Consider the following 16235-nt stretch of genomic DNA (forward strand, 5'->3'; position numbering starts at 1 on the left):
GCAGGGGGACATTGCGGGCGCTGCAGGATTTCAGTCCTTCACGGCGTAGTGTGTTACCAATTGTTTTCTTGGTGACTATGGTCCCAGCTGCCTTGAGATCATTGACAAGATCCTCCCGTGTAGTTCTGGGCTGATTCCTCACCGTTCTCATGATCATTGCAACTCCACGAGGTGAGATCTTGCATGGAGCCCCAGGCCGAGGGAGATTTACAGTTCTTTTGTGTTTCTTCCATTTGCGAATAATCGCACCAACTGTTGTCACCTTCTCACCAAGCTGCTTGGCGATAGTCTTGTAGCCCATTCCAGCCTTGTGTAGGTCTACAATCTTGTCCCTGACATCCTTGGAGAGCTCTTTGGTCTTGGCCATGGTGGAGAGTTTGGAATCTGATTGATTGATTGCTTCTGTGGACAGGTGTATTTTATACAGGTAACAAGCTGAGATTAGGAGCACTCCCTTTAAGAGTGTGCTACTAATCTCAGCTCGTTACCTGTATAAAAGACACCTGGGAGCCAGAAATCTTTCTGATTGAGAGGGGGTCAAATACTTATTTACCTCAATAAAATGCAAATAAATTTTTAACACTTTTGACATGCTTTTTTCTGGATTTCTTTGTTGTTATTCTGTCTCTCACTGTTCAAATAAACCTACCACTAAAATTATAGACTGATCATTTCTTTGTCAGTGGGCAAACATACAAAATCAGCAGGGGATCAAATACTTTTTTCCCTCACTGTAACACAGAGAGTCTTGTCTATGCCACTTTTCCAGATGACTAACTGACAGACTTCATTCTATAATACCTGATCCAACATATCAATCATCAGCAAGCGTGGGCTTATCAGCATAGTCAACTAAGACTTTGTACTATCATTGGCTAAGGCCAGGGTGGTCAACTAAAACTCTGTACTATCATTGACCGACTGGCCAATTAGAGCCTAATTCACACTATAGGGCAATACCAAGCCAAGCCAAGCTGTTACTGCACTGGCCTGGTTACGCATCCACCATAGTTTATGTAACCATACAATATTCCCTGAAGTGTGAATCAGGCTAAAGACTCTTACCTGCGAAGGGCTGCAGCGTTTCCAGCGTGCCCCGCGATGAGTGAGGTGGTCTTCCTGAGGCCACGGATGGGGGGCATCACGCCCTCCTCGGCATGCGTTCGGGGGACGGAGCTGGCCCGGGTGGACACCAGCAGGCGCTCCGGGTGGTCCTCGCTGCGGCTTCGGCGCAGGCGGTTGCGGCTGGGGTCGCTGAAGCTCCTCCCCTTGAGCCGGCCGATCAGGCTCTGGGACACGACGTCATCGAAGCGCTCCCGGTGCTTCTTAGGAATGAAGATTCTGGCAAACATGGTGGATGGAATAGTAAACATGAAACCCTATTCTGTTACTGGCAATGGTCAGACCCACAGTCAGAGAGGCTACTAGAGACTTAGAAGAACCAGCACTGTTTCAGAGGAGAGAGAGAGAGTGTGAGTGAGAGAGAGAGTGTGAGTGAGAGAGTGAGTGAAAGAGTGTGAGTGAGAGAGAAAGGGACAGAGAGAAAGAGTGTGAGTGAGACAGAGAGAGAGAGAGAAAGAGTGTGTGAGAGAGAGAGACAGAGAGAGACAGAGAGACAGAGAGACAGAGAGAGAGAGAGAGCGAGAGAGACAGAGAGAGAGAGAGAGAAAAAGTGTGAGTGAGAGAGAGAGAGAGAGAGAGAGAGGGAGGGAGGGAGGGAGAGAAAGAGTGTGAGTGAGTGAGAGAGAGAGTGAGAGAAAGAGTGTGAGTGACAGAGAGAGAGAGAGAGAGAGAGAGAGAGAGAGAGAGCGAGAGAGACAGAGAGAGAGAGAGAGAGAGAGCGAGACAGAGAGAGAGAGAGAGAGAGAGATAAAAAGTGTGAGTGAGAGAGAGAGAGAGAGAGAGAGTGTGAGTGAGTGAGAGAGAGAGTGAGAGAAAGAGTGTGAGTGACAGAGAGAGAGAGAGAGAGAGAGAGTGTGAGTGACAGAGAGAGAGAGAGAGAGAGAGAGAGAGAGAGAGAGAGAGAGAGAGAGAGAGAGAGAGAGAAAGAGTTCTTAATTTCCTTTTATTTGGATTCCTGTGAGCTGTCAGTGGCTCCTTTCCCTAGGGTCCAGTCCACTCTAAAGTCACATATTTGGGGAACCACAGGCTACCAACCAGGCACCCTGTGGTGGTTCAGGAAGCGCTCCTTGGAGAACACAACAGACTTTAACAGGCTGGTGAACACAGACTCAAGAGACAGACACAGAGGGTTTCAATCCAAATCCTCCAAAAGCTAGTAAACACCATCCAGTACAGCAGGCGTTGATATAACACAAATAGCATCCAGGTTGAGAAAAAGCATCTCAGTTGATGGTGAAAAGCTTATAAATCCCATATAATGATCTTTAAAAACACATTTAGTCCAATCAGCATAAAGGAGATAGAAACAGTTAGGCTATCAGATGAGATGAGTTCTGTATGCAGCTTGGTATCCAAATAACTGATGTGAAATCAGCAGCATCAGCAACTCTCTATCCATAGAATCCCCTGGGAGAGAGTTGAGCGAGGTGAGACAGCAGATAGGGGAAGAGAGGAGGTAGGTCAACAGTAGCTCTACTGAGTGTGTGTCTGTTGGTGGAGATGAGGATAGCGTAGACCCTTCCCTGAGCCTCTCTCACTAGCAGCTCCAGGTGTGAACGCCCTGAAGAAGTGACAGCAGCACACAGCTACTGTACGGGAACGAGAGCAGACACAATCCCTCTGTATACCACCTCTATAAAGAAAACTCCCCCTCTCCATATCTCTATTTCCCACTCCATCCCTGCACTCTCTCTCTCTCTCTCTCTCTGTGTCTCTGTCTCTTTCTCTCGCGTAAGTATTGAATTGTTTCTGTCAAATTGAGCTACAATACATTAGCAGAGTGATGCCTACACAGCTGTCAAACACAACTGTATAAAGTTCCCTCTATAGCACACATCCCACTGTTGAGAATAAAGTGATTCAACCAAGCAGAGGAAGAAAGATTTTGTCTTTGTTTCCAAGCTGTTATATTACAGTTTACATAATATGTAAATGATACAGCAGATGGTCTTCGAACACATTAATGAAGACGCAAAGAAAAGATGTAGTAGGACCGCTCCTCTGTAAACCTATAGTGAGTTTGTTTTATAAGACCAAAGCTGTTGGAGTCGAAACATTGCCAATGTGGGTGCAGGAATAAAGCACAGGAGCAGCATACACTATCTTTTTGGCACTGGAATAGACATTTTGGGATATGCATATTATCACCTACACACTATCCTTTAATAATCAGCTGCCATACCATGTTTGATGAAACACCAGGGGGAGGAAGTGATGGTGTTCGCTAGAACATTCATCCTCAGGGACAGATTTCTAATCAAGGCACAAAAGACCAACCAATGAAAGGCATATGAATGTTCTTAAGCAATGGATCAGGAAGTTAAATGATATAATACAAGCGAATGAGCAAGCGTTCATGAATACAGGCACACACACACACACACACACACACACAGATATTTGGAATCCTACTTCTGGAATCAATCAGAGAAGAGTCTTAGGAGGAAGCTAGTGTGGAGGAGGGAGATTGAATGGTGACATTCTGTTTTAATTAAAGATCGATATAAGATGTTGAAATGTCGAGCCCCTCTGTCACTCCTCTATTTCTAAATGTTGAGCCCCTCTGTCACTCCTCTATTTCTAAATGTTGAGCCCCTCTGTCACTCCTCTATTTCTAAATGTTGAGCCCCTCTGTCGCTCCTCTATTTCTAAATGTTGAGCCCCTCTGTCACTCCTCTATTTCTAAATGTTGAGCCCCTCTGTCACTCCTCTATTTCTAAATGTTGAGCCCCTCTGTCACTCCTCTATTTCTAAATGTTGAGCCCCTCTGTCGCTCCTCTATTTCTAAATGTTGAGCCCCTCTGTCACTCCTCTATTTCTAAATGTTGAGCCCCTCTGTCACTCCTCTATTTCTAAATGTTGAGCCCCTCTGTCACTCCTCTATTTCTAAATGTTGAGCCCCTCGGTCACTCCTCTATTTCTAAATGTTGAGCCCCTCTGTCACTCCTCTATTTCTAAATGTTGAGCCCCTCTGTTGCTCCTCTATTTCTAAATGTTGAGCCCCTCTGTCACTCCTCTATTTCTAAATGTTGAGCCCCTCTGTCACTCCTCTATTTCTAAATGTTGAGCCCCTCGGTCACTCCTCTATTTCTAAATGTTGAGCCCCTCGGTCACTCCTCTATTTCTAAATGTTGAGCCCCTCTGTCACTCCTCTATTTCTAAATGTTGAGCCCCTCTGTCACTCCTCTATTTCTAAATGTTGAGCCCCTCGGTCACTCCTCTATTTCTAGATAATGAGCTCCTCTTTCAATCCTCTATTTCTAAATGTTGAGCCCCTCTGTCACTCCTCTATTTCTGAACTGAGACAATGACTCACACAGGTAGACAGTACACAAGTATACAGGAGTGAATAGCAGTAAAACTACTCACACAGTCCAAACTTATTGCCAGAGCCTTGTATTTAGAATAGCTTGACTTGGCTATTGCGTGTCCTGTTTTTAGTATTTTGTATATACCATATACTGTATTCAGTTTTTCTTGATTGCTGAGACAATAGGGTTGACACGGTGTCTGATAAGCATTAGAGCAGGTCAATTATAGAAGGAGAAATGGTCACCTACTGTATCACACCATAATACTAGTGAATAATAATAGTCAGACAGACAAAACAGACACTATAATTAAATGCTTCCCAGCCAGCAGCCATCCGTCCATCCAGACAGACAGCCAGCTAGTCCTGACCTGGCCACCTTGCCTCCTACGCACACCCTGCCATACTGCCGTCAGCCAACACCTTCCTCTTGACCTCTCCACATTGTTGTTTGTGTGTGTGTGTGAGTTTCCGTGTGTGTCCCAGAGTGATTATCCAGCGAGGGGGCAGACGAGTTCGCTATAGCAGAATGTTATCCTTTGTGGAGAACTCTCCAGTCACCAAAAGAGCAAAGCATTAGTGGAGCACCACAGGCATTTAGCAGACATCGAATGCAGCCTGATTAGGATAATTGGAAATGTATTGAAATAATAGCAGACTGTCTGTGACTGGGAGATGTGCGGCTGGTTAAGGACAGGGGTGTGTGTGTGTGTGTGTGTGTGTGTGTGTGTGTTTGTGTGCCCCAAACTACTCCTTAAGTATCAACACATTTAGATACACAGATACAATCAAAGACTATTGGTAACACAATCAACACCAAAACTGACCCTGTCATACTCCTCCATACCTTCCACCCTGGAGAATACAGTAGGCTACATTAGGGGTTGGATTGCTAAACATTCTTCAAAAAATGGGCCCTATTTGTAGTGGTCTTCATAGAAACCACAGTTGATAAATTTAAAACAATCGGCAGGTTGGTGTTTTTAAATTGAGGCCATTGTACATTTCCATATTTATCCACAATATGGAGTCATCAGTCACCATCCCTGGTTGCACCAGCAACACAGGTACAGACCACTCTCTACTGTCACCCAGAGGAAAGCCCTGGCACTGCAGCAGGAGAACTGAAATATGAAAAGAGGCTGAGCATTACAGAGAAATCATTAATCTTGTGGACAGTATCTGACCAAATTAAGCGAGATTTTAGTTCTGGGTTGCATAACACAGTAATAAGCACAATGATTCTTGTTTGAGTGGCAGGTTTCCCTCATATAATTATTCTTATTCTAATTATTTCCACAACCTATGAATAGCACCAAACTCAAATGTACTTAGCTCTTTTTGCCTCCCTGCCACAACTCTTCAGAGCCATGCACCTGAATGTAACAAGTTAACAGACTAAGCCTACCATAGAGACAGAAATAGAGGCAGAGAGAAAGGGAGAAAGAGCAAGAGAGAGAAAGAGGTTATTTTAATAGGCCTTGGAGTGCTAGGCCTACCTGCTGTAGTTCCAGGTAGTCATGTAATATACTTCAAAAGGCTAGGGTTAGGCTATGTAGGCCATTGAGCCTCTATTGAGAGGTCACTCACCATGCAGTCAAGACAAAATGGAGGATGAGAAACTTAGAAAAACTATATCCAGTCCACACTACAGGCCCAGTTCCCTTGTCTTTCGGTCCCACTCCCAAGCACTTTGTCCTACCTAGACCCAACCTCTTGTGCACAGGGTCTGAAAACTTAGGATAGGTGAAACAACACGGCATCAGACCTTTCTGCTCTGAACCAAAGTTAAAGGAAACTTAAATGATTCTTCCATGTTGAGTAGTGATGTAGGCCCCTGTGATGAAGGCTTCGCTATGCCCTCAATTAAAAGCAGGTTGTGTCTATCTATAACTAGAGATGGAGGAGGGGTGGATCAAGGACGCGCCACGCTCAGGGATCAATGACAACCAGAATATGGGAAACTTATTAAGGAAAAACCATGTCAATTATCTCCTGAGACCCAGTTAGGAGAGATGAGAAATCAGATTCACATGCCGATGTGTAGTAGGCTGTTACTGTAGCCTACCAGGGTAGAGAGAGGAGAGCTTAGACACAGCAACTATAAATGGACAAAGTAATGGGGTGCCGTATTATGTCTTGTAATACCTTTAGCATAACACAGTGAAAAATAGGTCCATCTATGGTCAACATTATAAGGTACAGGGAGATTTAACTATTACACATACACGTGTTTCAATAATTGCAAACATTGTATTTATTTTACGGAATAATATAAAACTTTAATATGGACTTCAAGCAATAGAAACACTATTGTAAGCCAAGGGCACAAATTCTCAGTTGATGCTATTTTCACAATAAGGCAATATGTTTTGACAAAAGAGAAATCACTAAAACTCTCATGTCCAAGCTTTAGTAATAACAACATCAACAAATGCTCCAACCTAATGTCAACTCAGCGCTAAACAAGGTAAGAACACAACTAAGATGAAAGCACACATACCACCATACCGAAAGTGGCGGGAGATGCTCCTATCCCTCCCCATGGCTCTTCAGGGTGCCAGGAAGTTGTGAAAGAGCTCTGTATGAGAAGGTAAGTAGACGTCTCTCCGTCTTAACAAGACTAATTAGTCCTCGTGGTTTAAATAAAGAAAATAACTCTCCAGGAGAAACAGGAAGAGAGAAAGAAGGTGAGCTTGCTGCAGGGAAGGAAGCCAGCCGCCCAATGAGAGAGAGAGATGGAAACAGTAAGAGAAGAGTAAAAAGTGTGGCGCTCTCTCTCAAAATTCTAAAAACCTCCAAAACATCCTCAGGAGGACAGCGTCAGATGATACGCCTCTCTTTGTTTCGCTCCTCTTCCTCCTCCTCTCCTCCTCTTCCTTTTCCTTGACTACTGGGTCACCCAGGGGTGGTCATGGCAACCACTCGATTCCAAAATGCTCATGTGTGTCCAAGGTGTCACCCAAAGTGAGAATGGAAGAGACTTAAGGATTAATCGTCTCGTCTCTCTGAGGATGGAGGGAGGAACGGGTGAGGAGGGAGAGAGGAGAGGAGAGTCCCTTCTGAATTACAGAGGCAGGTCAGCACAGACTGTGAGATCCACTGATGAGCAAATTACGTAATGGGATGGATAGAAAATAGTTGAGGTCTGTTATATGAAGCAAATAATCACACATCAATTGCAACAACAGTAGCCAACAGCACAGCGGTGAAATCTCCCCCAGAAAACCTACTCACAGGGGACTCTTTAAACACTATTTACCAACTTTACCCAAACTATTAGCGAGGACATACAGCAATAAAAAGTATCTGTAACTCTCCAGTTAACAAGACATATAAACAATGCTCCAATATTTTCAGACTTTCAATTGACTATTTGCCCACATAATGTCAAATAACTACCCATAACATTTCAGGACATACTGCACTGTACGCTCTTATCCAAAGCTGTATCATATCATACTATATGTTTTGCAGAACTTTAAAGTGTTCCAGCACTTGCTAACCCATGGGTTGTTCGGCAGTTTAAGAAGTTCTGCTGGCGACTGCTTCAGAAATTTAAGGGAGAATTTATTAAAGGAAGTAGGCTGCTTAAAAATAGAACACATCTGTGGGGAGAGATGGGGAGATTGGCTGGGACAGAGGCACAAGCTGGCTGGTCAAGTTTAGAAGAAGCTGGAGAGGACAGTGACTTCACCTCTGAATCCACAGGGCACGTGCACACCAAGGCAGTGATAATCAAAGAGAGATGAGGAAAGTTAATGAAAGATAATGAAAAAGAGAGAGAGAGAGAGATAATAAAGTCTGTGAAAACACCCAGTGACAGATCATCTGGGTCCATCCATTATAAACACCATAATTGTCACGGATTCAGCCGAGGCTGCTCCTCCTCCTTGCTCAGGCAGGCTTCAGCGTTCGTTGTCGCCGGAGTACTAGCTGCTACCGATCTATGTTTCTGTGTTCTACTTGTCTTGTCTTTATTGTTCACACCTGGTTCCCATTATGTATTGATTACTTCCCTATTTAACCCTCTGGCTCCCACTGTATTTTGTGCGTGTTTGTTCATGTTTGGTTGTCGTCTGGTGAGCGGGTTTGTTTCCTCCCTGCGTGGAGGTTGTTATTTACGTTACCTACGAGTAAAGTACGTTTTCGATTAGCTCTGTGTCCTGCGCCTGACTTCGTCCTACCGCATCACACTGACACCCTGACAGAAACACGCATGGAGTCAGCAGGTACATTCATTCCTTCCGGATCAGTGGAGGAACGTGTCCAACAGCAGGCGACCATGATCCAGACTCTCAGCACCGCAATGGAGCGCGTGTTGAACACTATGGAGCGATGGGAGAGAGGTGGTTATCCTACACCTCCTCCAACTACACAACCACCCACACCGTTGTCCACTCCTTCGTCACCTGGGTCCAGTGGGATTCGGCTCTCGCTCCCGAGGGCATACGATGGTACAGTTGCCGGGTGCCAGGGTTTTCTGCTCCAGGTAGAGCTCTACCTGGCTACCATCCACCCGGCTCCCTCGGGATATGAGAGCGTGTCCGCCCTCATCTCCTGTCTGTCGGGAAAAGCGCTCGAGTGGGCCAACGCCGAGTGGGGAGGAATAGACGCAGCGTCAGTACGCTATGAGGATTTCACCCGCCGTATTCGATCATCCACCGGAGGGGAGAGCGGCGGGGGAACGTCTATTCCACCTCAGACAGGGGAAGAGGAGCGCACAGGACTTCGCACTGGACTTCAGGACTCTGGTTGCCAGCGCAGGATGGAATGAGAGGGCCCTGATCGACCACTACCGATTCAGCCTACGGGAGGATGTTCGTCAGGAACTGGCCTGCAGGGACACCACCCTTAACCTGGACCAACTGGAGGACATGTAAATAAGGCTGGATAACCTGTTGGCAATCTGCGGACGTCCGGATCAGGGGCCGTCCATTCCATCCCCCAGCACCTCCGACCCTACCCCTATGGAGCTCGGAGGTGCTGCACTTAGGGAGACCGGAAGAAGGGCCATCTCCTGCACCAACTCTGGCTGCGGAGGACACACTGCTGGTCGGTACTGGGGAGGGTATTTTAGGAGTCGAGGCGGTAGGCAGAGCATTGGTGGACCGTCTCAAGTGAGTAGGCCCCCGACGCATATGTTGCGCATATGTGTATTGATATTGTATTTCCAGAGTTTTCCCCTCATTCCCAGCATAAGGCGCTCGTAGATTCAGGCGCAGCTGGGAACTTTATTGATCGTCAGTTTTCCCGTAGTTTAGGGATTCCTATTGTTCCTGTTGATGTGCCCTTCCCTGTACATGCCTTAGATAGTCGCCCTTTAGGGTCAGGCCTGATTAGGGAGGTCACAGCAGGAGGGTCATGAGGAGAAAAGGAGTCTCTATCTGATTGATTCTCCTGGGTTTCCAGTGGTGTTGGGGCTTCCCTGGTTAACTTCTCATGACCCCACGATTTCATGGCAACAGAGTGCTCTCAAGGGATGGTCAAGTCAGTGCTCGGGGAGGTGTGTAGGTGTTTCCATAGGGGCAACTACGGTGGAAAGTCCAAACCAGGTCTCCACCATGCTCATTCCCCCCGAATATGCCGATTTGGCTCTCGCCTTCTGTAAAAAGAAGGTGACTCAATTACCACCCCATCGACAGGGGGATTGTGCGATAAATCTCCAGGTAGGCGCTGCACTTCCCCGGAGTCACGTGTATCCCCTGTCACAGGAAGAGACGGCAGCTATGGAGACATATGTCTCCGAATCTCTGGGGCAGGGATAGATTCGGCCATCCACTTCACCTGTATCCTCAAGTTTATTTTTTGTGAAGAAGAAGGATGGAGGTTTACGCCTGTGCATTGACTACCGGGGTCTCAATCAGATCACTGTCAAGTACAGTTATCCACTACCGCTCATTGCTAGTATGACGGAGTCATTGCACGGGGCGCGCTTCTTCACAAAATTTGATCTCAGGAGCGCGTACAACCTGGTGCGTATCCGGGAGGGAGATGAGTGGAAGACAGCATTTAGTACCACATCTGGGCACTATAAGTACCTCGTCATGCCGTACGGGTTGATGAACGCTCCATCAGTCTTCCAATCCTTTGTAGATTAGATTTTCAGGGACCTGCACGGACAGGGTGTAGTGGTGTATATAGATGATATTCTCATATACTCCGCTACACGAGCCGAGCATGTGTCCCTGGTGCGCAAGCTGCTTGGTCGACTGTTGGAACATGACCTGTACGTCAAGGCGGAGAAATGTCTGTTCTTTCAAAAGTCTGTCTCCTTCCTAGGGCACCGCCTGTCCGCGTCAGGGGTGGAGATGGAGATTGACCGCATTTTGGCCGTGCGTAATTGGCCAACTCCAACCACGGTTAAGGAGGTGCAGCGATTTTTAGGGTTTGCCAACTACTACCGGAGGTTTATTCGGGGCTTTGGTCAGGTAGCGGCTCCCATTACCTCCTTGCTGAAGGGGGGACCGGTGCTCCTGCAGTGGTCAGCCGAGGCGGACAGGGCGTTTGGTCACCTGAAGGACCTGTTTACCTCGGCTCCGATGCTGGCTCATCCGGATCCCTCCTTAGCATTCACAGTAGAGGTGGACGCATCCGAGGCTGGGATAGGAGCTGTACTGTCTCAGCGCTTGGGTACGCCACCAAAACTCTGCCCCTGTGCTTTCTTTTCGAAGAAGCTCAGCCCAGCGGAGCGCAACTATGATGTGGGGGACCGGGAGCTGTTAGCTGTGGTTAAAGCTCTGAAAGTGTGGAGGCATTGGCTTGAGGGGGCTAAACACCCTTTTCTCATTTTGACTGACCACCTCAATCTGGAGTACATCCGGGCGGCGAGGAGATTGAAACCTCGCCAGGCATGGTGGGCCATGTTTTTCACTCGTTTTGTGTTCACACTTTCTTACAGACCAGGTTCCCAGAACGCTAAGGCAGACGCCCTGTCCCGACTGTATGACACAGAGGAGAGGTCCATTGAGCCCACTCCCATACTTCCGGCGTCGTGTCTGGTGGCACCGGTGGTATGGGAGGTTGACGCGGACATCGAGCGGGCGTTACGTACAGAGCCCACTCCCCCCCCCAGTGTCTAGAGGGTCGTATGTACGTGCCGTTAGAGGTCCGCGATCGATTGATCTATTGGGCTCACACGTCACCCTCCTCTGGTCATCCTGGCATCGGTCGGACAGTGCACTGTCTTAGTGGGAAATACTGGTGGCCCACTTTAGCCAAGGACGTGAAGGTTTATGTTTCCTCCTGCTCGGTGTGCGCTCAGTGTAAGGCACCTAGACACCTGCCCAGAGGGAAATTACAACCCCTACCCGTTCCACAACAGCCGTGGTCCCACCTATCGGTGGACTTCGTTATGGACCTTCCACCGTCACAAGGGAACCCCCACGATCCTGGTCGTTGTGGTTCGGTTTTCTAAGTCCTGCCGTCTCATTCCTATGCCCGGTCTCCCTACAGCCCTACAGACTGCGGAGGCCCTATTTACACACGTCTTCCGGCACTACGGGGTACCTGAGGATATTGTATCTGATCGGGGTCCCCAGTTCACCTCAAGGGTCTGGAGGGCGTTCATGGAACGTCTGGGGATCTCGGTCAGCCTGACCTCAGGTTTTCACCCCGAGAGTAATGGGCAGGTGGAGAGAGTGAACCAGGATGTGGGTAGGTTTCTGCAGTCCTATTGCCAGGACCGGCCGGGGGAGTGGTCGGGTTTTAACCCTGGGCAGAGATGGCCCAAAACTCACTCTGCCACTCCTCCACTAACCTTACTCCATTTCAGTGTGTGTTAGGTTATCAGCCGGTCCTGGCACCTTGGCATCAGAGCCAGATCGAAGCACCTGCGGTGGAGGAGTGGTTTCGGCGCTCGGAAGAGACCTGGAACGCTGCCCATGTACGCCTGCAACGGGCCATCAGGCGACAGAAGGCGAGCGCCGACCGCCACCGCTGTGAGGCTCCGGTGTATGCACCGGGGGACCGGGTCTGGCTCTCGACTCGAAACCTGCCCCTTCGCCTGCCCTGCCGGAAGCTGGGTCGGCAGTTTGTGGGGCCATTTAAAGTCCTGAGGAGATTGAACGAGATTTGTTATAGGTTACAGCTTCCTCCTGAGTATCGTATTAACCCCTCGTTCCATGTGTCTCTCCTCAGGCCGGTGGTAGCTGGTCCACTCCAGGAGTCTGAGGTACGGGAGGTTCCTCAGTCCCCACTGGACAGAGGGGGCACCAGCGTACTCGGTCCGTTCCATCCTGGATTCGAGACGTCGGGTGGGGGGCCTGCAGTATCTCGTGGAGTGGGAGGGGTACGTCCGGAGGAACGGTGCTGGGTCCCTAGGAGGGACATCCTCGATCCCTCCATGTTGAGGGATTTCCACTGTCGTCATTCGACTCGCCCTGCGCCGTGTCCTCCTGGCCGTCCCCGAGGCCGGTGTCGGCGCACGGGTCAAGGGGGGGGGGGGGGGGTACTGTCACGGATTCAGCCGAGGCTGCTCCTCCTCCTTGCTCGGGCAGGCTTCAGCGTTCGTCGTCGCCGGAGTACTAGCTGCTACCGATCTATGTTTCTGTGTTCTACTTGTCTTGTCTTTATTGTTCACACCTGGTTCCCATTATGTATTGATTACTTCCCTATTTAACCCTCTGGCTCCCACTGTATTTTGAGCGTGTTTGTTCATGTTTGGTTGTCGTCTGGTGAGCGGGTTTGTTTCCTCCCTGCGTGGAGGTTATGTTATTTACGTTACCTACGAGTAAAGTACGTTTTCGATTAGCTCTGTGTCCTGCGCCTGACTTCGTCCTACCGCATCACACTGACAATAATATATTATTATGAGCCCATATTAAAACATTGCCACTGTCATATTAACTGAGAGTTCATATTGATGAGAGGGACTGAGACAGTGGTGGAGGTGTGACACACACACTGCTGTTCTCACATGTAGGGAGGCAGTGGAGATGTAGCCTCGTACGAACCAACCTGATCTCGCGAGCTCACATTCGGTTTCACTACATGGAATGTGAGCTCGCGAGATCAGGATGGTTCGTACGAGGCTAGTGGAGATGCATATGTTAGTGAAATCTAGCCCATCTCTGCCCATCAAAGGTCAGAGGGATGAAAACAGTAAAGTACAGCAAGCAGCACAGGACAATCTACATTAGTCCAGGTGGCAACAGCAGGAGCTGCAAGGTTTTAGACTATATCCCAGAGACTGAACCTCATCAGCAACCATTTACACCAATCAGGAAAGTCAATTTACAGCAGCAGCAGCTGAGTTAGCCATAGGTTTGTGCAGGGTTGGTGGTAGCTAACTAGCTAGTCTCCCTCAGTTTAAGGGTTGGCTAATGCTAGTAAGCTAGCATTAGCGCTCAGCATCTTCAAGCTATTGGGTGTCAGTCAGAGTTATTTAACAGTATATTTAGTGAATAGGCAAGCTAAGGATGTTGATATAAGTAATAATATTAGGAAAAGTGTTTATTTCCAGTGTACAGTTGAAGTCGGAAGTTTACATACACTTAGGTTGGAGTCATTAAAACTCGTTTTTCAACCACTCCACCACTAAACTGCTTGGAAAATTCCAGAAAATTATGTTATGGCTTTAGAAGCTTCTGAAAGGCTAATTGACATCATTTGAGACAACTGGGGGTGTACCTGCGGATATATTTCAAGGCCTACTTTCTAACTCAGTGCCTCTTTGCTTGTCATCATGGGAAAATCAAAAGAAATCAGCCAAGACCTCAGAAAAAAATGGTAGACCTCCACAAGTCTGGTTCATCCTTGGGAGCAATTTCCAAATGCCTTAAGGTACTACGTTCATCAGTACAAAAATAGCACGCAAGTATAAACACCATGGGATCCACGCAGCCGTCATACCACTCAGGAAGGAGACGTGTTCTGTCTCCTAGAGATGAACGTACTTTGGTGCGAAAAGTGCAAATCAATCCCAGAACAACAGCAAAGGACCTTGTGAAGATGCTGGAGGAAACAGGTACAAAAGTATCTATATCCACAGTAAAACAAGTCCTATATCGACATAACCTGAAAGGCCGCTCAGCAAGGAAGAAGCCACTGCTCCAAAACCGCCATAAAAAAGCCAGACTACAGTTTGCAACTGCACATGGGGACAAAGATCGAACTTTTTGGAGAAATGTCCTCTGGTCTGATGAAACAAAAATAGAACTGTTTGCCCATAATGACCATCGTTATGTTTGGAGGAAAAGGGGAGGAGCTTGCAAGCATCATGCTGTGGGGGTGCTTAGCTGCAGGAGGGACTGGTGCACTTCACAAAATAGATGGCATCATGAGGAAGGAAAATTATGTGGATATATTGAAGCAACATCTCAAGACACCAGTCAGGAAGTTAAAGCTTGGTCGCAAATGGGTCTCCAAATGGACAATGACCCCAAGCATACTTCCAAAGTTGTGGCAAAATGGCTTAAGGGCAACAAAGTCAAGGTATAGGCTCTATGCACGCATCACTTCCGCATTGGCGTAGGGATGCTTGGGCATTTCCGGTTACCGGAAAAAAACATTAGACAGTGACAGTAGACCGTTATGATGGCAGAGATGAAGTTTACAAGGTGTTTGCTGGAGTTGCCTAAAGTATCTGTTAATGATATACGGAGGGTCGTCCGGACATCCAGTACGACACCACGTAGCAAACTGGATAAAGGCTTCACATTTTAAGTTTCTTCTTTTCTTTGCAACTTTGAAGGTAATATGCTAACGCTAGCTAGCCTGAGCTAGAAGCCTTGCTTTGGTGTTTTAAGTCATGACTCCGTCCTGCTTCAGGTTAATCATGCTTTAAATAAAGTTTAATCATGTGTATATACCTCTCACTTCATGTGTTTGTACTTTTATGAAAGTATCAGGTAAAAACAGGGCTACAAATGAGATCTCTGTGAGAGCCCACTGCTACCGCTCAATGAAGAAACTAAAGCCAACACACCAGTTGAGAGTAGGACTAGATTAAGTGACACGTTCAAAGTTCTGTTGAACTTGTTCAAGGTTCCGTTCAACACGTTTTACTCGTTTAATGTTACCACAGCTTTGATTGCCATTGCTAAGAGAACACTTTAGAACTTTAGTGGTTTTCACGATAGCTGAACAGTGGTAGCCTAATACAGACCAGGGTAGCTGAGTGGGAATTGCCATGCTTTGTTGTTGGGTCTGTTGTAAACAAATTGGAGTTTGGTTTGAAATGTAAACAATAATGAGATTACTACTTTTTCCTGACTTGATGACTGCAATGACAGTAACATATTCCACTCAGCTATTCCTCAAACTGCTGATGTTCTACTCAAAACTGTCCTGTCATCTTTACTTCTTTCTTTATAAACATATGGCCCAACTTCCTTGCTTTTGTACTTGATGTTTCTACTTTTCAAGAGGAATTAGGAGCAAAACCTTCACTCTACTGTTGTTATTGGTACTAGGCTACAATGTTGCACCACTCACCTACTGCTCTGCCAATACTGTTCGAAGGTAGGTAAATGGCACAAGACAATAGGTAAGTGGTGGGAGACAGTATAGCCAAGTGGTGCAAGACAGTAGGAATGTGATGCAGAAAGCACAAAAGTGACACGAGACAGTAGATAAGTTGCTTACACCAGTAAAAAGTAGAAAGAACAAGTTTTGCTCCTCCTCCTGCTGCTGTAGACCCTCGTCTTTCAAAACCCATTAAATTATGCTTCTGTGTATTTCAGATGACATTGCGTGATTCACAGCCAGTTGTGCTTGTTAAAAGCTACTGTTCCTGTGTGGCTGGGTGTGGGATATGCAATCATTTGGTTGCATTACTATATCAGACTGCCCATTACTCTGA

General features: G+C 47.2%; 1 protein-coding gene across 1 annotated transcript in view; it reads right to left on the minus strand.

The window, feature by feature from the left end:
- LOC311103823 (delphilin-like) overlaps nt 1-16235 on the minus strand; it is a gene marked incomplete at both ends in the record, with an annotated part of 68705 nt that overhangs the window by 26890 nt on the left and 25580 nt on the right. Inside the window, one exon of the mRNA XM_084145462.1 lies at nt 1066-1341. Within this exon, the coding sequence (XP_084001588.1) occupies nt 1066-1341 (276 nt within the window). The remainder of the gene's footprint in view (nt 1-1065; nt 1342-16235) is intronic.

Source organism: Coregonus lavaretus (genome assembly GCF_964263955.1).
Source record: "Coregonus lavaretus genome assembly, chromosome: 2".
NCBI classification, from domain to species: Eukaryota; Metazoa; Chordata; class Actinopteri; order Salmoniformes; family Salmonidae; genus Coregonus; species Coregonus lavaretus.